Below are 19,293 nucleotides of genomic sequence, written 5' to 3' on the forward strand. Positions count from 1 at the left end.
TCTTCCTGGAACTGCTGCTGCTGCTGCTGCTGCTGCAGGGGTGTATTTGGCTTCAAGTATCCTGCATTGCACAATCTGTCCCCTCTGCTTGGACAGATAAATAAGACGAGACGGATCGGGGTAAAGAAGCTACAGAGGGAAGGACGGTAAAGAGCCATAGTGGGGTGAGGGGGTGTGGAGGATAATAGATTAAAAAAAAAAAAAAAAAAGAGGAGGAGAGGTTGAATGGCAGAGGAGGTATGAGGAGAGAAGGGGAGGCAGGGGTACACACAGGAAACAGAGCGTAGAGTGAGATCCACTGCAGTAGAATGAGGGTGAGAGTGAAAGAGAGAGCAAAGAAGTATTTGAGCTGCCAGCCTTTCCAACGCCACTCAGGATCCGTCGCTTTCTGAAGAGAGGCTAGAAGAGGAATCCACCGTGGAGGCGAGAAGGAGAAGGAGGAGGGGGGCTGAGGAGGAGGAAGCCAGAGGTTCTACACACAAGATGGCTGCTGTGTCCTCTGCCTCTGACACTGGTAAGTGGGCTTTCATCCTTTGCTGCACACCTCGCTGCAGGTCACCCCCATCACCACCACCACCACCACCATCACCACCACCATCACCATCCGTTCAGTCACAGCATCTGGGGTAAAACCCTCAGAGCTGTTTCACATTTGGACCAAAACATACTCAGAAACTGTTGCTTGTGTCAACTTCCTGTGTTTAGCAGCTCACATAGAAAGTGTCAGCAGTGGTGAGGAACAGGGGTGAGTCAGTAAACCTCCCTCTCCTCCCATGTTCTCCACTATTATCAGACAGACAATAAGAAGGACAGCGTCTTTCTTATTGCCATCCTCCGAATTTTCACATTCTTCTGTGATGGCGTTTATCAAAACATTTATCCTCTTCATTTAACTTTCATTAAATCACATTGTCTCTACGTGCCGTTCTCTCTGGAAGGAGTCCAAGGTTCCCTTTGCCCTGACCCAATTTTTTCCAAAGGCTAAGGATAGAGGAAAACAAAAAGCCGGCATGCTGGGAGGGAGGTTAGGGGGATAAGAGTGAAAGAGGGGGCAGTTAAGGAGGGGAGGTATAAGGTAACAAGGAGATCCGATAAGAGGGGCACACAGAGGAAATGTAAGGAGCGAGAATAGAAGAGAGTGCATCAGTAGTAGAGGGATTGGCTGTTGATGTGTTAATGTTGAAAGAATTCAGATTCTTCATCATCTCCAAAAAACACTTTGTGGCGAAACCTTACTTTAGAGATAAACAAGAGATTAAATCAAAATAAAGGATAAAGATCATTCTAAAAGAAAATGAACAAACCCATCCTTGTGAGGAACCTCCAGTCTAATCTTCCTGTGTTTCAACAGGGGACCCCAGGGGCCGACATCCCCCTGAGCGCAGACTGCTGATCCTGGGGGGCCCGCAGTCTGGTAAGACCTCCACCGCCAACAGCATCCTGGGGGATGAGGTCTTCGACATCGGGACAGAGACTACTCACAGCAACGTTGGCCAGACAGAGATCTACGGCCGTCGGGTTACCGTGGTGGACACCCCGCCGTGGGCCATCCCCACTGACCCGGAGGACAGCCCAGAGGTTGACAACAACGACGACAACGCCGCCGCAGAGTCTGATAACCCCACGCGGCCCCCGCAGAGCCTGGACAGCGAGGGGCCGTGCATGGGGGCCATTCTCTGCCCTCCGGGACCCCACGCCATCCTGCTGGTGGTGTCGGTCACCCAGCCTTTCACTGACACGGAGAGGAGGGCCGCGGAGGACCAGCTGGGGGCCCTGGGTGGAGGGACCTGGAGGTACTCCATGGTGGTCTTTACTGGGGTGGACAAGCTGCCCAAAGGGGTCTTCATTGAGGAGCACATAGCGAACACTGGAGAGGCCCTGCAGTGGCTGGTGGAGAGATGTGGAAGCAGGTACAGTGTGTCTCTTTACCTCCCTCTCTCTGCTCCATGGGAGTTCACAAAAAAATCCATATCTAAACAGTGGAGCTTGTCTGCGTCAAGTCTTTGTTAGTGCAAGCAAGAGCATCCCAATATAATTACAGTATCTTGTGGTTAAATAGGCAGCTTAAAGGGGAACTGTTTGTTCAGTAGGCTCCTAATGCATATGTGAAAAAGGTTGTATAAAGCCTTCTGCGGCTCTAGAAGTAGCTGCTCAAAATCTGACAAATTGCCTCATGTGATGTCACTTGAGTCAGCGTCGGTTGGGACTGAATGTTCTTCAACATTTTTTTAAAAAATATTTAAAATCTGGGGGTGTGGAGCAACATTAGCCGCTACAAGCATGACAAACCCAAAACTGCGACTGAACTGTTGGCAGTCGGGTTGCATTCTGGGTAATGTAATAGGAGTACTTTTCACGGACCGACATCTGTAAACATCTGACTGTTTAAACCATTACATTTTGTTTGCATTGATTAAAGAGGCACTCCAGTGATTAAGTATTGAGTTTTTTTAAAGTCAGGGCACTGACGTAAAACGGATAAAAAAAAATTACTATGCGGCAGAGGCCAAGATATCCTGACTCACTTACCCTGATGACATCACTATGACATCACCAGTTTTGGTTTTTTTCTTAAACATTACACCGCTGTTTTCACAAGCTGAAATAGGACTCCTTAAGACGAGTTTACTGAACTTTATGTGTAAAATTGGTGGAGTGCCCCTTATAAATTTGCATTTTATCCACCCGCAGGTACCACGCCTTCGATAACACTCGGAAAGAAACAGAAGACAACACACAGGTACCCGAGCTGATGGAGAAGGTGGAGGAAATGATCACTGACAACCAAGGTTTGTTTTTCATATGAAGTGATAGTAATGTGAAGTAATATTATTGCGTTATCAATGAATGCACCGATTGAAAACAGTGGGTTACTTATTGTTGCTCTCATGCAGGCTGGTACTTTGAGGTGAATGAGTTAATTTTGCTGGAGGAGGAGCAGGCCAGGAGAGCTCTGGAGGAGGAGAGGATGAGGATGGAGGAGCACGCTAGACAGAGGGAGCAGATGATCGGAGGACCTCCCAGAGGTATGGGGGGCCTGTGTGTGTGTGTGTGTGTGTGTCAGTGTGTGTTTGTGTGTGTGATAAGATACAGGAGAGAGATGAGTGTTGTCATGCTGCTTCAGAGAAAAAAAAAAATCATAATTTATGTTCTTGGAGAAAACCTATTGATTTACTAGAATGAGTAAGCTTTTTCCAAGAACATAAATTATGATTTTTTTCATGTTTTTATTCCAAATTAGGCTGTCCTCGAAATTCTGAATAGAATAACAGTCATACAATTTGAACGACAGATCTGTAAAACTGCGATTCTCCACAAAGAATCAAACAAAAGCACCACTTTGAATCTTTTGTTTACAAGAGATGAGCTCATACATTTCTTGTGCAGGGAAGTCAATTAAGATTTAAAAAAAGCATTAAGAACGAGTAATCGACGAAAGAGATGTAAGTTAACTGAGACCAAAACAACCGGTTAATCAACTAAAGAGATCTTAGTCGACTCAGACCAAAACGGAAGCTTAATCAATGAAAGAGATCTTAGTCGCCTAAGTCCAAAACAACAGATTTATCAACTAAAGAGATCTTAGTCGCCTAAGTCCAAAACAACAGATTTATCAACTAAAGAGATCTTAGTTGACTAAGACCAAAACGAAGGCATAATCAATTAAAGAGATCTTAGTCAGCTTAATCAACTTAAGTCAACTAAAAAATCAACTAAACTCATTCTCTCCCACCATTTCTCTCACCATCTTCCTCTCCATATCTCACTCTGTCTCTCTGTCTTGGTTTAGAGTTGAGACTGCTCTTGTTAGGCTGGAAGGGGGTTGGAAAGAGCTCGGTGGGGAACTCCATCCTGGGCCGTCGGTACTTTGAGTCGGGCCAGGAGACGGAGCTGTGCCTGAGGAGGCAGGCGCTTGTGTCCGGCCGGCGGATAACAATCGTCGACACCCCGGGCTGGGACTGGTTCTCGGTGAGGCGAACCCCGAAGCGCATCCGCCAAGAGTCCCAGCGAGGCGCCGCCCTCCTCCGACCGGGACCCCACACCCTGCTGCTGGTCCTCCCCGTCGTCTCGTCCCTCACCGCCAGGAAGAGGCGGACGCTCCTGGCTCACATAGAGACTCTGTTTGGCGACAGCGCGTGCCTCCACACCATGGTGCTGTTCAGCTGTGGGGATTGGCTCGGCCGCACGCCCATCGAGGAGCACATCCTCCGAGGTGGGAGGGAGCTGCAGAGACTACTGGAGTTCTGTGGGAACTATTACCACGTCCTGGACAGTAAGATCCCCGGCAAGGACAGGAGTGTGTCGGTCCTGCTGGACAAGATGGAGGAGATGATCAGAGAGAACGGGGACAAGGCCTTCCTGCCCATACAGACCGAGTGGTGTAAGTCATACAAGTTTGTTTCGATATAAATAATCACTTATATGTCATATTTGAACATCCGTCTAATATACCTATGTTGCGTTTGACAGTGAGCGAGGAGAGCTCCTACTCTTCTGACAACACCGAGCCTGAGGATGACTGTCGAGGATGCCAGCTACAGTGACACCATCACCCTACAAAGGAAAAAGGTCCCGTGTTGCTGTCCTTGTTCTTGGTCTTCAACAAGCCCAAACACCACCTCACCTAACTTTAACCTCTTCTAGATATCCCCGCTCCGACTCCGAAGAGTTTTTAAGGGAAAAACAAATGACTTTGGACGGGGAGTTTGGCCACGCGTAGCTCTGAGTTAGAACTGAACTGAACTGAACTGAACTGATCACTGAAAGCGCAAACTCTCCTCAAACCCTCAAGAGGAGGAGAAATATTCTGCTTCTGCTTCAAGGGGACCGGAGCTCGATCCCTGTCCATGAGCATGTACACCAAAATCAACTGCTGCTAAAGAGACCCTGGTTCAACACTGCAGAGTAAAAATAATTACTCGTCATTGTAACTATTACTATCAGACTGCACTGGTACAAGTTGAACATAAAACATAAAAAGCGAAACCAAAACAAGACAATGTTATCGTGGCCAGTCAGATGTTTCTGCAGTTAGTTGGTCGCTCTTGGTTATTGGAAGACCAAGAATAACAACTATTGTCGTGAATTTGGACTGGACTTAACAATGCAGTCATCCCCTTCTACATCAAGTGCCATTTTCTGTCATTCGCTTCAAAACTTTGTTTGAATCAAAAAGGTTTCAAAGGAAATGGTTTGAGTGAAAGCGACCGAATACCAAACCCAAACATGGACAGTGTGACAACCAATAATCCTGTGTGCGCACAAATGTCAAAGAGAAAAAAAAGAGTTGTTTGTGCACCTCAGTATCATAAAAGTATACATTGAGACACAAGGGATGGTTAAATCCTCATCATTAACATTTGATTAGTTTCTGCTCAGGGAGTCAGGGGTTGAATCGCTTCCTCCAGGGCAAAATCTGGTACATTTACAGAAACGCTGATTAATGCTGATTGCTGAACTGCAGACGTAAGTCACATATTAATTCAGAGTGGAGTTGTCCTGTGAGTATTTTTGCTTTAGTTTGCTGGAAGTAGAAGAGAGTCAGTGTTTGCACTTTTGGTTGTAATTGGTTCCTTTGGTCCTCGTGTGTTGAAAAAAACTAAATCGAATCCATCCACAGAAGTAAATCAAGTCATTCTGAGCCCGCCGCCGCCGTGGTTATTCATGCTCACGAGGAGCAAGAAATTGGCTGTATTGAAACTGTGTGCGGTCTCAGATCCCTGCGGAGCGGCTCGGGCTGGCTCTGCGGAGCGGTTCGCGGTCACGCATCCAGCACATTTATCGACAAAGGTAGATTCAGCTACGTGCCTCAGCATCAAAGCGGGAGAGTGGGAGTACTGTGCAGCCCTGCGGCGGGGCAGTATCCTATAGGCTACATCAAGCTTTAGCATGCTACTGAAACAACATAACCTCATGAACCATTAGAGCTCACATAGGGCTTTTCCTACCTTTTTCTACATCAGTGAGACATCTGTTTCTGACATCAATAGCGATGAAAAAAATAAGTATAAATATATATATATATATATATATATATATATATATATATATATATATATATATTCAACTCTCAGAGGCATGTTTAGACAGCGCATGCAGATAAACGAGTGCCTATAGAGTTGAAGGCAACCTCACTTCTTATTCCTGTGACTCTTGCTTGAGCAGGTTCATGTGAATTTCTGCTATGACATCACACTTTTACGATGGCAAAAAAAAAAAGAAAAAATGGACAAAAGTGAAAATTCACACTCTGAAAGGTACAAACAGAAGCATATATAATATGTGACCGATACCACTGCCATGCTGTAAAATCCTATTTTCTACAAATGATGTAGCCTATAAAAGAAACCCTGACACTGCTTCCCCCTATGCTTTACTGACTCTGTGCTCCATAGTGACGTAGGCTACCACAGCACTTTGTGTGACGAGCATGACTTTACAATTTGATATGAGAATGTTTCAAACATTCATTCGGAGTCTTAGAGTCCCACCTCACCTGTGAATATATTGTATAAGCCGTGTATATATTTACAGTGTAAGACATGTCACGTGGTATGCTTTTAGCGAAGCGTTTTGCACTGTGTACGTTCTCCCACTTTTCTGTGGCCAAAGTGATGTTACTTCCTGTGTGGCCCTCTCCTAAGTGGTGATTGCCTCATCAGTACTTTGCTCATCCTCAGACAAAAATAAAAGATATGGATATATTGTTGTGTACTTGTGGCATTCATCTTATTATTTAACTATTGTTTTTTTGTTTTTTATATCTGCCATGTGATTTGGTCCCACAGTTGGAGTTAAACACTAACTACTTCCATGTACACTGTATGCTTTGTGGTGGAAGTTGTAGATGTGCAGTATCGTCACTAGGTGTCACTGTAGCAAGCAGACAAAACCCACAGAATACAAACCATGGGGATAAATAAAGTTAGAGTAAAGAGTTAAAACATTTTTATAAACAATGTGAAATAATACATGCTGAGTATTATTATTTTATGCAATTAAAATTAAGGCTCAGGCAGTACAAAGTACCTCATGGCCAGTAAAATAAAACTTCTTTAACCTTTTACCAAATCGATTTGAAGGTTACCTGTGTCAAAAGATGTTGGTACATACAGTAGGAATACTGTGCTGTACTCTGTAGGGAGCCTAATACTGTATGTCACTATGTCTTCCAACTGAAAGTGAGGAAAAGAAAGTGAGGCCTTTTTTAAATATACTGTTCAGAAAGTATTAATCTTAATTCTGTCACTTCGCTCTCCAGGTTTCATCTTAATACAGCCCAATGATTTACTATACTCTTATAGCGCATGTTTAATATCAATCTTACATTTGCGATTACAATGTTCTAGGTCGACTGAAACCAAACGTATCCCTTGAAAAACAAGGGCATTTTACAGAGGTAGGATCTACAGAGTTAGCAAAGTTTTTTTTTCTGGAGGAAATGTTTGTCCTATTGCAAGTAGCTCTGCACCATCTTGACTTTGGCGTGCGTCCAGATAAAGATCGTCCCTAAGCTATCTGGACGAAAGCCTGGACCAATTACAGCGTGCACAGCCAGGGACAGCTGTAGGCTGAACGCACGCACTTTTGTTGGTAATATTATTCAAGCTGTGCTGAGGTCAGCACTCTCTTTATCCTGCTCTCGCACGCTAGTCTATTCACCCAGACTCCTATCCTAAATAGAGTATTTTATGCACACACTGTATATTTCAGCAAGTGTCCTAATTTAATTTTCAGCAGAGGGACAAAACAACCTAAAACAAATCACTTTTATCTGATACTGGTTTCCCTTGTGCTTAAGAAAAGGGCATTTTTAAGTTCACATGACTGTCAGTTGATTGGATAGGTCTCTACAGCACGCTGCTGGTCAGGCGGCTCCATTATCCTATTTGCAATTTGTTTGTTCGAAAGAGGCTCCAGTCAGATGGACATCCACAGGCTCATTGTAAAGTATTATCAGACCGGGAACAAAGACTCTCTGTGAGGGACAAGGTTACATTCTGAGCAGACAAAAAGCACTTTTAAAACCAGGCATCAACTTGTGCTTTGCTGATGTAAACTTAAAGTTGACTTCACCTTTAAACCTGCGATATGATCAGTAGTGTCCATATGCCATATTATCTAGCATTTATTGACTTGAATGATTATGTATACTGTTCCCTCTTTAACAGTCTGACGATGCTCATGTGGTAAGTGATGGGAACGATGTACTATATTACTGAAGCCCAAGAAGGAATTACGCCACATGACTTATTCATTTTAAGACTCTTTATTAAGAGATTCATAATACAGATGGTCCAGTTATACTACAATACACAATTTTAAAAATACATCCTACTGGCAGGTTACTGAGGTCCAGATATAGGAAACTTTAACATACATTACAAAAAATACAAGATATATACTGAAAACACATGATATATACTGAATGGAAAATACTTGTTTCCATATAACTACTCTAAAAATGATAAAAGTAATCTCTATTTAATACCAGTGTAAAAGGTAAAAGGAGGTATTCTGAAAAACATCAGTTTTACTGGATTGTGGATCCAAGACATGCTGTGTGGACAGAACACATACTTTACGGATACTTGCTTGCATTAAAAGAAATAAAATATTTTTTAAACACTTCATAATGTGTAGTTATGAAGTGTTAATTATGTCATTATTAGGTCAGACCACTAGGGGTCAGCACCGAGACCTTTGTTGGTCCTGGCCTGGCTGACCTCCTCCATCAGCTCTTTCAGGTACTCGATCTCCCTGGCCAAGGATTCCACCTTCTCCGTCAGCTCCATGTTCTTCCTCTCCAGCACAGAGTGCTCGTCGACAAGGCATTCCTGCTCGGCTCTCTTCTTCTGCCTGTAACGTGTGGCGGCCGTCTTATTCTGCGCCATTTTCTTCAGTTTCTTGGTCTTCGGGGTCTTCAAAGTTGCCCTCTCATCTCCAACTTTGACAGTGGAGGCACTGGGAGATGGTGGACTAGCTTTGTATGTGGGCTCGGGGTATGGTCTGCTTCTGGAGGACTTTGGAGGAGGGGAGGAATGAACGATTTGTGACGTGGTGGTTACAGTGGTGGTGGTGATCCCGACTTCGTCTTTGGGAGCCAGCACAAGGACAATGCGGGTGGGTGAGAGGGTTAGTACAAGCCTCGGGACTTGGGAGACGACAGAAGCTACCACTGGCTTCACCTCACTCTCTGAGACGTCCACTTCACTGCCCAGGTCCAGGGTGTAGGCTGGGGAGGACGGAGAATCAACCAAGGGGGAAGGGGGGTCTGGAGAAGGGGGGTCTGGAGAAGTGGGCTCGGATTTGATTTCCAGCTCCTGCTGTGGCTCTGGGACACACAGGGGGAGGCAGGGACCATCCTGTACTTCAATGTAGGATTCAGGCTCATCCACTGTAATGATAAAAGGATCTGAGCAGACCGTGGGAGGGGCAGGGGGAGGTATACTCGGAAGAGAAGCAGAGGGAAGACTCGAGAGTGCAGGAGTTGAGAGAGTGGGCATTGGGAGGGAGTCAAGCTCCATGGGGCACTCCAGGGAGGCTAGGAGGTCTTCTGGACAGCTGGGGGACTCTTCAGTAGGACTGCAGGAGCCAATCAGGGAGTCCAGGTCAAACTCAGACAGATCCACCCTCTCAGCCATCCAGTCCAGGTCACAGAACACATCCTCTGTGGAGGCAAAAGGGGCAGTATATTAATGAGCAGTCTGTTCTCCCGTTACACTGGCACTGGTTGTCTACACTAAGAGTAGGTGCTCAAAAAGTGTTTCAAATAGGTTTATAATGGTGCTTTAAAGATTTGTTTGATTAATATTTTACACAGTCGTTACCTTTGCTGTCATCTGAGATGGTGTGTCTCAGCTGACCAGGGTGGCCCAACCAGGGGAGGGAGAGCAGGTCAGACTCCATCCCAGCTTTGTCCCCCTGGAGGAGGACGGCCAATGGCGAGGGAGGTGGAGAGTAGAAGGGAGGAGGAGATGAGGAAGAGGACAGCGATGAGGAGGTGAGGGGTGACACAGGGGAAGTGTCACCCTCCAATGAGGCCCCTCCTCCTTTCTGTTGTTCTTCTTGGTCAGGGCGTGAAGTTAAGGTCATGGCGTCAGCCATGGGAGAGGAAGGTCCCCAGAGAAGGGCCTCCATGTCTTCCAGGCCAAACTGTGAGTTTGTCATCATCATGGTCATAGTGGCTGTTGTTGGTCACAAAAGGAGTGTGTGACGAGGACAGGGAAGTCTCGAACTCTTTTATGCTGTCGAATGCAGCAGCAGTGAGGGTTTCCACGTAGGACCTGAGGAGAGGGAAAGAAAAAAAAAAAAAAAAAAAGACATTTGTGGTTAAAATCTTTACAGTTATATTGTAGAAATATACTTACATTAATAAAGCTTATAATACTAATTACTAATAAAAGTAAGAACTTGTGTGGGTAAATAATAATAAAGCATAGAGCTAAAACAATTAATCAATTAGTTGTCAATAATTCAATTAATGGCAACATTTTAGTAATCAGTCAGTTCGAGTCATTTAGTCAAAATGTTCTGATTCCAGCTTCTTTAAATAATATTTACTGGTTTCTTTACTCCCCTATGCAGTAAACTGAATATATTTTTAATAGTGACATTTTATAGACCACACAATTAATCAATTTATTGAATAAAATAATAGACAGTGAAGATAATCGTGATTTTGGCGCAACACTGCCCTCATCACTGCAGTGCACCTGCTAGACATCACATGTTTCCACCACGCGACCAGTCTTGTGACTCTGACGTCAGTCCGTGCCCAGACAGGGTCACGGGCTGACGTCATCGTCCCTCACTATGAACAGCCACACTATTGTTCTCAGTACGCCTCCACGAAGCCGCCATTTTGACTCAAAGAGGAAACGAACCATTTTCTGGCTGCCACGCAGTCACTCGTGACCGCAACACTAACGGTTAATACAGATGTAGAAGCGCAGTCCTGAAACATTTGATTGGTTTAAATGGTCTCGGTACATTAAATAAAACAGAAAATGTGACATTTCATATTGACGACACGTTTTAAGTCATCTCAGTAGCAAAACCCTGAATTATAATTCAACCCCACGTCATTACATCAAACTATACGACGTCTCAGATAGTATAAAAAGTAATGTCAACGTCAAACTAATTCTAAAAGGATTTAAATACGATGAAACGTCGTGCCCGCGGTAACGTCAGGCTGTCGCGGCCGCGGTAGGCCGTACACCTGTCATCGAGAAATTATTATAAAAGAAATATACTTACGACATGTTTCTGAATTGGAAGTGACTCAGTGCACTGGCTGGATGCACTGTTTTGTTGGCGGCGGGGTCGCGGCGCACTTTTACACTGCCATTTCGGCCAATAGAGCGATGTTCGACAATGATGTTACTTCGTTTGTTGTTTCTGGGAAAAGAAGATGGCGTATGTTGTGGCACGGTCTAAATATAGTTCAAGCAAGGACGAGTGGTATCCTTCCGCAGTGCCAACATTATCACTCCGCCAGTGTTTATGTTCCACATTCCATGCATACGCTACTGTCATCCTAAAAAGTAAACACTGGTACTAGCACGAATGGTATTACTTTAACTATGAGTTATTTCCATTTCCAACTCTGCGGTTTTATTTATCACAGCCATAAATAGTAGTGGAACTACAATCTTGAACTTTCTTTAAATAGTAGATATATAAAAAGGAGTCACACATGAGGTTCGACATATATGATAATATTAAATGTTTATTAAAAAATATAAGTAGTAAATAAGGCATTTATTCTCCAGTTGCACCAATCAAAACATCTCTTTCTCTCTGTCAAACATGAAAACACACAAACCAACAAAAACTTCTTTGAATCAACCAAACATTTCCCACATACGATTCAGGTGATATAGTTCTTCCTGCAGATTTTCAGCCAGCAGGCGAACCCTACCCGAAAACTTGCTTTTATTTGATTTCTTCAGCTTCTGATCCTCCTTTTCCGTAAAATACTGATCAATTTCCTTTGCAAAAGTCAGAAGCAGTCTCTCTGATGACATCCCACGTGTGTGTGCTACAGATGTCCCCCTCTCTTTGTTCATGTTATTCCTAAACACAAACTGTGACAGGTGTGCCACCTTCACTGAATCTGACTCGACTCCTGCCCTGTGTAACTTGGCGATGTCGTGCCTTTGAAGCTCGTTCATCCCGTCGAGGATGAAGCCCAGGCAGTGTTCCAGATCAACAACGTTTCCCTTATAATCGTATACTAGTTTCTCAACTGTCATCCTGTTCACGATCTTCTTTTTGGCCTTGGCAGTGTGGGCGCCCATGCCCCCAGCGGAGGCCACCATGCCAGCACCAATAGCTGTAGCAATCAGCGAGGCACCCATGGTCATGGGAGCGAAGGCGATACCCAGGATTGCAGTCACCCCTCCAACAGCACCCGTAGTTCCCCCAGCAATGTCCATGGTTTTGCCCTTCTTCTTCAGCTTGTCCAGGCTGTCAGAGATGGAGCTGAACTCTGTGATGATGTTCTGCAGGATTCTGTTACGTTTCATCATGAGGAGGTTGTAGAGACGCAGGGCCTTTCTCACGTTCATCGCTCTCTGACTGAACAATCTGCATAGGGGTCAGGGATGAAAAAACCTGTTACTTTATCAAGCTCATTCAGTTAAATTCCATATTGATTCTGAAATAGTTAAACCAATTAACTTTCATTTTGATTCAAGTTTTGTTACCCAAAGGCCATGTTGTAATTATATATTCATAACTGTTCAACAGAAAACGGGAGAGGTTCCAAACATATGATAGTTTCTGTGTGGTTACCTGACTTCCTCCTCTAAACTGAGCCCATACACGGATGAAGCCATGCAGTCAGATTCTGTTGGAGTGACAGCATAGAGATGGATTAGATAAAGTACACTTTAAATAGTGCTCTTTGTTTCCTGGGATGCTCCTTTGTGCATGGTGACTGATTTAACTATTTATCACACATTTCTTTTAGAATGAATGAGTACAAATTATTGGCAGTCAATACAATAACGTTTGATGCTTCTTTAGGCTTCAACAAAATTACACCATATCTATCTACAAAACAAAATGTACTTACTTGATACTCTTTTCAACCATTTCAGCATCCCATTGATGTCCTGAGGAAAATAAGTAGTATTCTTATCAAAAACCCTTTTTGTTTTTATTCATTTACATTCATTCTTATTTTATTCTCATTTATTAATCTTTCTTTTTTATTTTCATTGCTTTATATTTTTCTGTTGGTAAGACAATACACTCTTCTGTGACCTTTACTTTTGCATTATATGACACTGATTGTTTATCATTATAATTCTTATACTTCGTATGGCCTCTCATGTGGAGAGTATCACAAAATGATGTATTAAAAGTATCACAAAATTATGTATTAAAAGACATTCGTCATGGAGACAAAATACATTTAATTCATGAAACTTCTTCAAACTTAGTACTAAGTGAATAAAAACTGTACCTCAGCGTCCTCAGTGGTCTGATGATGAGGAGAGTAGTGACCGGTCTGGTAGCATACTGTTGGCCGCCCTAGACACTGGTAGTGTTTAACGGACACAGATTAATGGATCAGAATTAAATTAGAACATACCATTGTCTATGTCTTGATCTGTATCTCACCATCTTATCATTGTCCTCTGGCAGAACGGCCAGGTAGGGAGGGAGCTCTATCTCACTGTACAATGTATCCGATGGTTCGTCTTGTGAAGGAGGGGGAGGCGGGGCGAATGACGGAGGTGGTGGTCTGGTCTGTGATAAACAAAGAAAGTTAAGTAAGTAATATTCCACTTAACCTGAGAATGGGAAGTCTTTGTCATCGAAATTAACCTCCTAAAGTAACTTAAAACTGAGCATTTAATAGGATTCTCTGTTTGTGCCTTTTCTTCTTCTCTTTGTTGAGTGGATATTCAAAGCATTTGACAAAAAAACTAGGAGACTCTGCAACCGATAGTCTCAATTTATAGGTGAAATGAATTGTTTTTGAATCATCTTGGTGCACCAAAGGTGGATTGTTTGAAATACAAACAGCACTTGGGCCAGCCCTAACAAAATCTGCATGTAAATAGAGCAAAAAAAGCCCTGTGTAGAAGTCATATTTTCTACTACAGCATGACAAAAGCCCATGTCTCTCTGTATCTTTTGTGTCTGTTTTTTGGTCCCCGTCCAGGCAGGGTTCATCACCTGAAGTCTGCAGTGGCTCTCATACCTGCGGAGGCGAGGTTCCACACAAAGAGGCCGAGCAGGTGAGGGAGGACTGGCCGGGTCGAGGCGGAACTGCAGGGGTGTCTGTGCTGTTTGTGGCCTGAAAACCAAAGACATTCACATTGTGGTTACATAATGCAGTTGAATATGACCAAAATGTTGAACGTAACCCCATATATTTACCTATCACCCCAACTCACAGAAAACACTGAGTTCATAATGAATAACATTTAACCTGCAAGTTACCGTTGTACGAAAAGTCCCACAGAGGTTCACCTCCTCTTTAGAGGGAGCTGATGAGACTGGAGATGGTGGCATATAGTTGATGTAGGAACAGGTGGATGCCTGACTCTCATCATCAGTGAGGCTCTATCCAAGATATTAACAAGACAGAAAAAACCATTATTGAACCCATTACAGGTGATACAAATCATATCATAACATCAAAAAAGCTCTAAAATATGTTGCAGAAAGGTTGGGATGAGGTGAAACACTTTAGCCCTTACCTCAGATTGTATCGTCATTGTAGAGCGTCTACTGTAAGAGATGGAGGGACGAGGGGGGCGTTCAGGCCGCTGTTTTGAAGGAGATTGTATTCTCTCAGTATTGACAGATTGATTCTAGAAAAGAAATGTAAAAGGAGGAAGTAAGCTGTATCTCTCTAGTTGCCTTTGTATCATATAAGCAAAGATTAGTAATATTTCTAGTAACACGTAGCAGTCTTTAAGGAATAAAATGAATGTTATGTTATTTTGTTTAAAATGTGCCCTCACTGTTGGCTCATAAACTGAAGTCATATAGTGATTGCCTCCGTCGATTGTGGGTTTCCTGGAGATTATGCATTTGCTTGGTGGTGGTCTGGGAGGAGGATGAACAGCCCGAGGCGTCTTATAGTCTGCAGGATATTCACTGAGTTGGGAGCTCTGATGAAAGCATGAAATAAAAAAAATGTATTCATGCTAATTTATATCAAATATGATGACTCAATCTTAGAGACAATATCACCACTCACCACCTCATTGGTTGTATTGCTGGTTGCGTCTTCATAGTTAACAGTGTTGTTGTTGTTGTTACACTCTGGCTTTGGTTGTAATCTAGTCCTGGGTCGAGGCACAGGCTTGACTTTAACCTCTGACTGACTTCCATCTGTGACAGCAGGCTGAAAACATAAGTGAAACAACATTTCTAGTAGTGCATGAGAACATAGCTAAGTAAGAGAGTTTAACATAAAACATCAAGTCTATACCAAGATGTTCAAGCTCAAGGATTTCTATTTGTCTCCGGTTCCTCTAAAGATAAAACAAGGTGAGAACATGAAAAGGTCACACCAAACACCATTCAGCTAATGATGCATTCAGATGAAACACTTTGAACCAGAACTCGTCTTTACCACTGGTTTATCTGGATCTTCGTAGACACTCTCTGAGACATCATAGGAGCTGGTGGTAGCAGTATTCATTGAGCACTTTGTCCTGGGGGGTATCGGCGGCTATGGGGTTCAACAGTGGTAGAAATGAATTATCTGATACTAGAACTAGTGAGATAACAGCAAAGGCTGCCAAACAACCAATCATTGGTTTAAGTTTGGTAAAAGGTCATTGTATAGCTGTGCTGTTCCTCTCTTTGTATATGATTACATAAAAAAATACACAGTTTATTTGCTCTTCAGCAACTCAAACCCCTGAACACATTTAAGTGAATGATTACCACATGTATCCCTCATTTGATTCATGTTTTTTTGATACTGTCATAATGAAGAATTAGATTAAGACCCTGGCACCCTCTTCCAGACACAGAAAATACCGAAAGTACTTTATAATGTCGGTTGATGTCGTGCTTTAGAGGTACGTATTCCCTAATTTTCTTAGTCAACGAAATGACCACAAATCCGTTGACACTCATAGGCCATGGGGCTTATAGGGGCCCGCTTTTCCCAGTTAATAGTCCTGGTTACCATACTTTTAGCAGGAGACCGATGTTCATAACGAAGTTGTGTATTAAGTTTAATGCTATTTAACATTAAAAATAACTGAGGGCTTTTTGACATGTCATAGTAAGAAGGTGTGTGTGTTTCAACACTGTCACACTGTCATGACTAACTGGGACACTTGTAAAGAACAGAACCTCCGTTAATGTTAAGGGTAACACCTTTGCTTTCCCTAATGACAAGTAAAAATGTTCGCTGTAAAAATAAAAAGCTCATCAAAACTGTCACTGTTCCAGTTTATCAATTTTGTTGATTTCTAACAAACTTATTTCCTAATCCAGATCACAGTACAATAAAAGCATAATATATATGAATTAAATCAAACCCTTCAAGGAAGTAATCTTATTTACTCTGACTTACTGTAAATACTTTTTTCTCTGATGGACTCTTGACAGACAAGATAGTAAGCACTGTGCAACTATGTGAAGAGATGAAAGTGCTGTCGATCAGCCAAAGAATAAAAAATGTTTGTAATGCATTGTTAAAAAACAACTGAGTTGAGATCTGCATAGTTTACAAAAGCAACCTAAGCCTTCGTGGTTTGCAGGAAACTCATGCAACACTGGTAATTCCACCTGCATTGCAACTGCTGCTTCTCATTGTTGTCCTCCACATTTCAATAGACACAAATTGTATCTGAAACATTTGTGCCTTTCTGATGTTGTCGTCTGATAAAAGCATCTTATTAGATAAACTGTTGGACAGTGGTTTGAGCAGCGGGACTGTGGCGCTGCTTTATTCATGTATTCATATCATATAAGTTCATATCACTGGTTTGTTTTCCCTTGGCTGGTTTGGTTGATCCTAGTATTTCATTTTGAGCTAATGCGTGAACTAAGCTAATTTTGAGCTAATTAGCTAATGCTAATTGCAAATTTCCCCGCTGCGGGACTAATAAAGGATTATCTTATCTTATCTTATCTTAATGCCTGGGCCAAAATCTTACTGGCTTGGTCAAAATGCCTGCTGTAACTTATTAATATACGGACCATCAGATATATTATCCATTAACAAATTGTTTTTAATGAGAGAATTTGTATTGCATTTAACCAAGAAAGGAAGAAACACTCCGATCTTTTGCTTAAGTAAAAGTTATAAAAGCTCTGCTTTAAAAATCTTACTTAGGTAAAATATTAAAGTGTTAGCATCGTAATATACTCACAATAACAAAAGTGAATTTTCAACTTCTTTATACACTGCCTAATATCTTAATCCTTAAAAATACATCAGAATTGATACGTTTTAACATTTTGTACTAAAGTAAAGTTCAAGTAACTCAAAGTTGTACTTAAGTACACTCCTTAAGTAAATGTACTCAGTAACATTCCACCACTGCATGAATCTGACATGTGAAGCATTACTTACATGTTTCTGAATCTCTGAATGTGAGTGGAGGGAGAAGCATAGTGAAACCAGATACACACTCTTAAGTTAGAGTCTGTATCCTTTAGGCCCAACTCTTTTATAAAAGACATATATGACTATTTATATACAACAGAAAGAGCTGATTCTTACCATCATGTCTATCTGTTATCAGTCCTCTTTTTTTCACTGTTCCGTTTGATCCTTTAGTTAAGGATCCAGTAAGAAATGGCTAAACGCTATTCCAATGCAGTTCCATGCCTTTCCAATGCGATTCCATGCCTCTTCGTCTCTGCCGTCGCCTCTGAAGGTGTGATTTCCCTGTGACATCACAACAATGAAAAGAATGTGTGGGTTGACCCTCTTTTTGCAAAACTTCCACATTTACATAAGCAACAAGAGGAAAGAAGGCTGAAATGTGTCAACAATGGCATTCAGACATCTACAGAGACACAAACTCTTCAGATACGAGGAAATCGCAAAGACTTACAGTCATTACCTGGAGGTTTTCCATCCCTTAACCATCACCACTACATGCCAAACTCCACCCTTAATTCTAAAATAACACTAACCTTAACCAAACACTAAGTTTTATCCCTAAAATTGTGTGGTTTACCTTGTTGGGGGACCCTCTTTTCTGAACAGCTCGTAGTCTGAATGATGATGATGGACGGTGTGTGTGTGTGTGTGTCGATTTATTGTGCGTATGCGAGTCTTTATGTCAAAGTGTTTGTGTTGGAATTAAAAAACTTGTTCAACAGGCCGAGGGAGTGTCTTGCTTTGTGATCTTGTCTGCGAATGCTTTCAGGCATTGTCATGAAAGGGCAACGTGTTGAGTGGTGGCTTGGATGACTCATCTTGAATTGTTATTTAATGTGGACATTTTAGGAACTTCGCTTGTTTGCTTTCTAGCAGAATGTTAGATGACAAGATTGAAACCACTCTCATGGCTGTACGGTAAATGGGAAGCTGGAGCCAGCAGAGGGTTAGCTTAGCTTAGCTTAGCTTAGCATAAAGAAGGGAAATAGGAGAAAAGCTCGCCTGGTCACGTAAGCGTGACTTCCAAAATGTTTAACCTTTCCTTCAAAGAAACACTTTTTTTGCATTGTTACCTTTATTTTTTTAGTATATAGGATACAGTGCATAAGGGCAAAGATAGGAGGTATGACATGCAGCAATAGTCCACTGCCAGATTTGAACCATGCAGGGACATATTAATATCTTGGTTAGCGTCTTAAAGCCAAAAGCAGCCAAAAGCAGCCAAAAGCAGCCAAAAGCAGCCAAAAGCAGCCAGGCCGCGCCCTGGAGGAACTTTCCTATGTCTAAAATGATAAACTGTGATGTCGTTAGTTTAACCTCAGTTTATGGTTGTAGACACTTTACTTTAAAATGAATTCTTCAATTGAGGGACTTGCACGAGAAAGATATGAGAAAAAAATGCTAGAATTGAAGCAGCAAAGACGGATATATCTCGACTTTTAATTCCCTAGTAGGACTCAAACTCCAAAAGCACTGGAATCAAACGCATTTTTTCAATAGACTTCCCCTGACTCTCAGTGGAGGGCCCCTTTAAAAGACAGTATGTGTTGCAAACTGAGGACATGGAGCTTGTACAAGGTCCCCCAAGGCCCACATGTAATGGAATCGCAATCCTAAACCACTGGAGTACCTTTTTAATTTAATTAGGAGAGTTGTTATTGTCATTCATTAGGATTCCCAAACCTGAG

General features: G+C 42.5%; 3 protein-coding genes across 3 annotated transcripts; 1 reads left to right on the plus strand and 2 right to left on the minus strand.

The window, feature by feature from the left end:
- Window positions 1-20: 20 nt before the first annotated feature.
- Window positions 21-5,989, plus strand: si:dkey-110g7.8 (GTPase IMAP family member 8). Its single transcript, XM_054607839.1, has 6 exons — window positions 21-514; window positions 1,352-1,910; window positions 2,692-2,789; window positions 2,895-3,026; window positions 3,791-4,381; window positions 4,471-5,989. The coding sequence occupies exons 1-6, from the start codon at window positions 484-486 to the stop codon at window positions 4,542-4,544; spliced, it is 1,485 nt and encodes a 494-aa protein (XP_054463814.1). The 5' UTR covers window positions 21-483; the 3' UTR covers window positions 4,545-5,989.
- A 2,261-nt stretch (window positions 5,990-8,250) lies between these two features.
- On the minus strand, window positions 8,251-11,426 carry atf4b (activating transcription factor 4b). Its single transcript, XM_054607712.1, has 3 exons — window positions 11,263-11,426; window positions 9,831-10,286; window positions 8,251-9,670 (listed from the first exon to the last, which is right to left on the minus strand). The coding sequence occupies exons 2-3, from the start codon at window positions 10,180-10,182 to the stop codon at window positions 8,682-8,684; spliced, it is 1,341 nt and encodes a 446-aa protein (XP_054463687.1). The 5' UTR covers window positions 10,183-10,286; window positions 11,263-11,426; the 3' UTR covers window positions 8,251-8,681.
- A 423-nt stretch (window positions 11,427-11,849) lies between these two features.
- LOC129098354 (uncharacterized) lies at window positions 11,850-15,676 on the minus strand. The gene is made up of 11 exons (XM_054607347.1): window positions 15,608-15,676; window positions 15,230-15,376; window positions 14,991-15,140; window positions 14,724-14,837; window positions 14,464-14,586; window positions 14,222-14,317; window positions 13,636-13,764; window positions 13,478-13,552; window positions 13,085-13,124; window positions 12,802-12,856; window positions 11,850-12,594 (listed from the first exon to the last, which is right to left on the minus strand). The coding sequence occupies exons 1-11, from the start codon at window positions 15,674-15,676 to the stop codon at window positions 11,850-11,852; spliced, it is 1,743 nt and encodes a 580-aa protein (XP_054463322.1).
- Window positions 15,677-19,293: the final 3,617 nt, after the last annotated feature.

This window comes from Anoplopoma fimbria, chromosome 11, assembly GCF_027596085.1.
Source record: "Anoplopoma fimbria isolate UVic2021 breed Golden Eagle Sablefish chromosome 11, Afim_UVic_2022, whole genome shotgun sequence".
Taxonomy (NCBI): Eukaryota; Metazoa; Chordata; class Actinopteri; order Perciformes; family Anoplopomatidae; genus Anoplopoma; species Anoplopoma fimbria.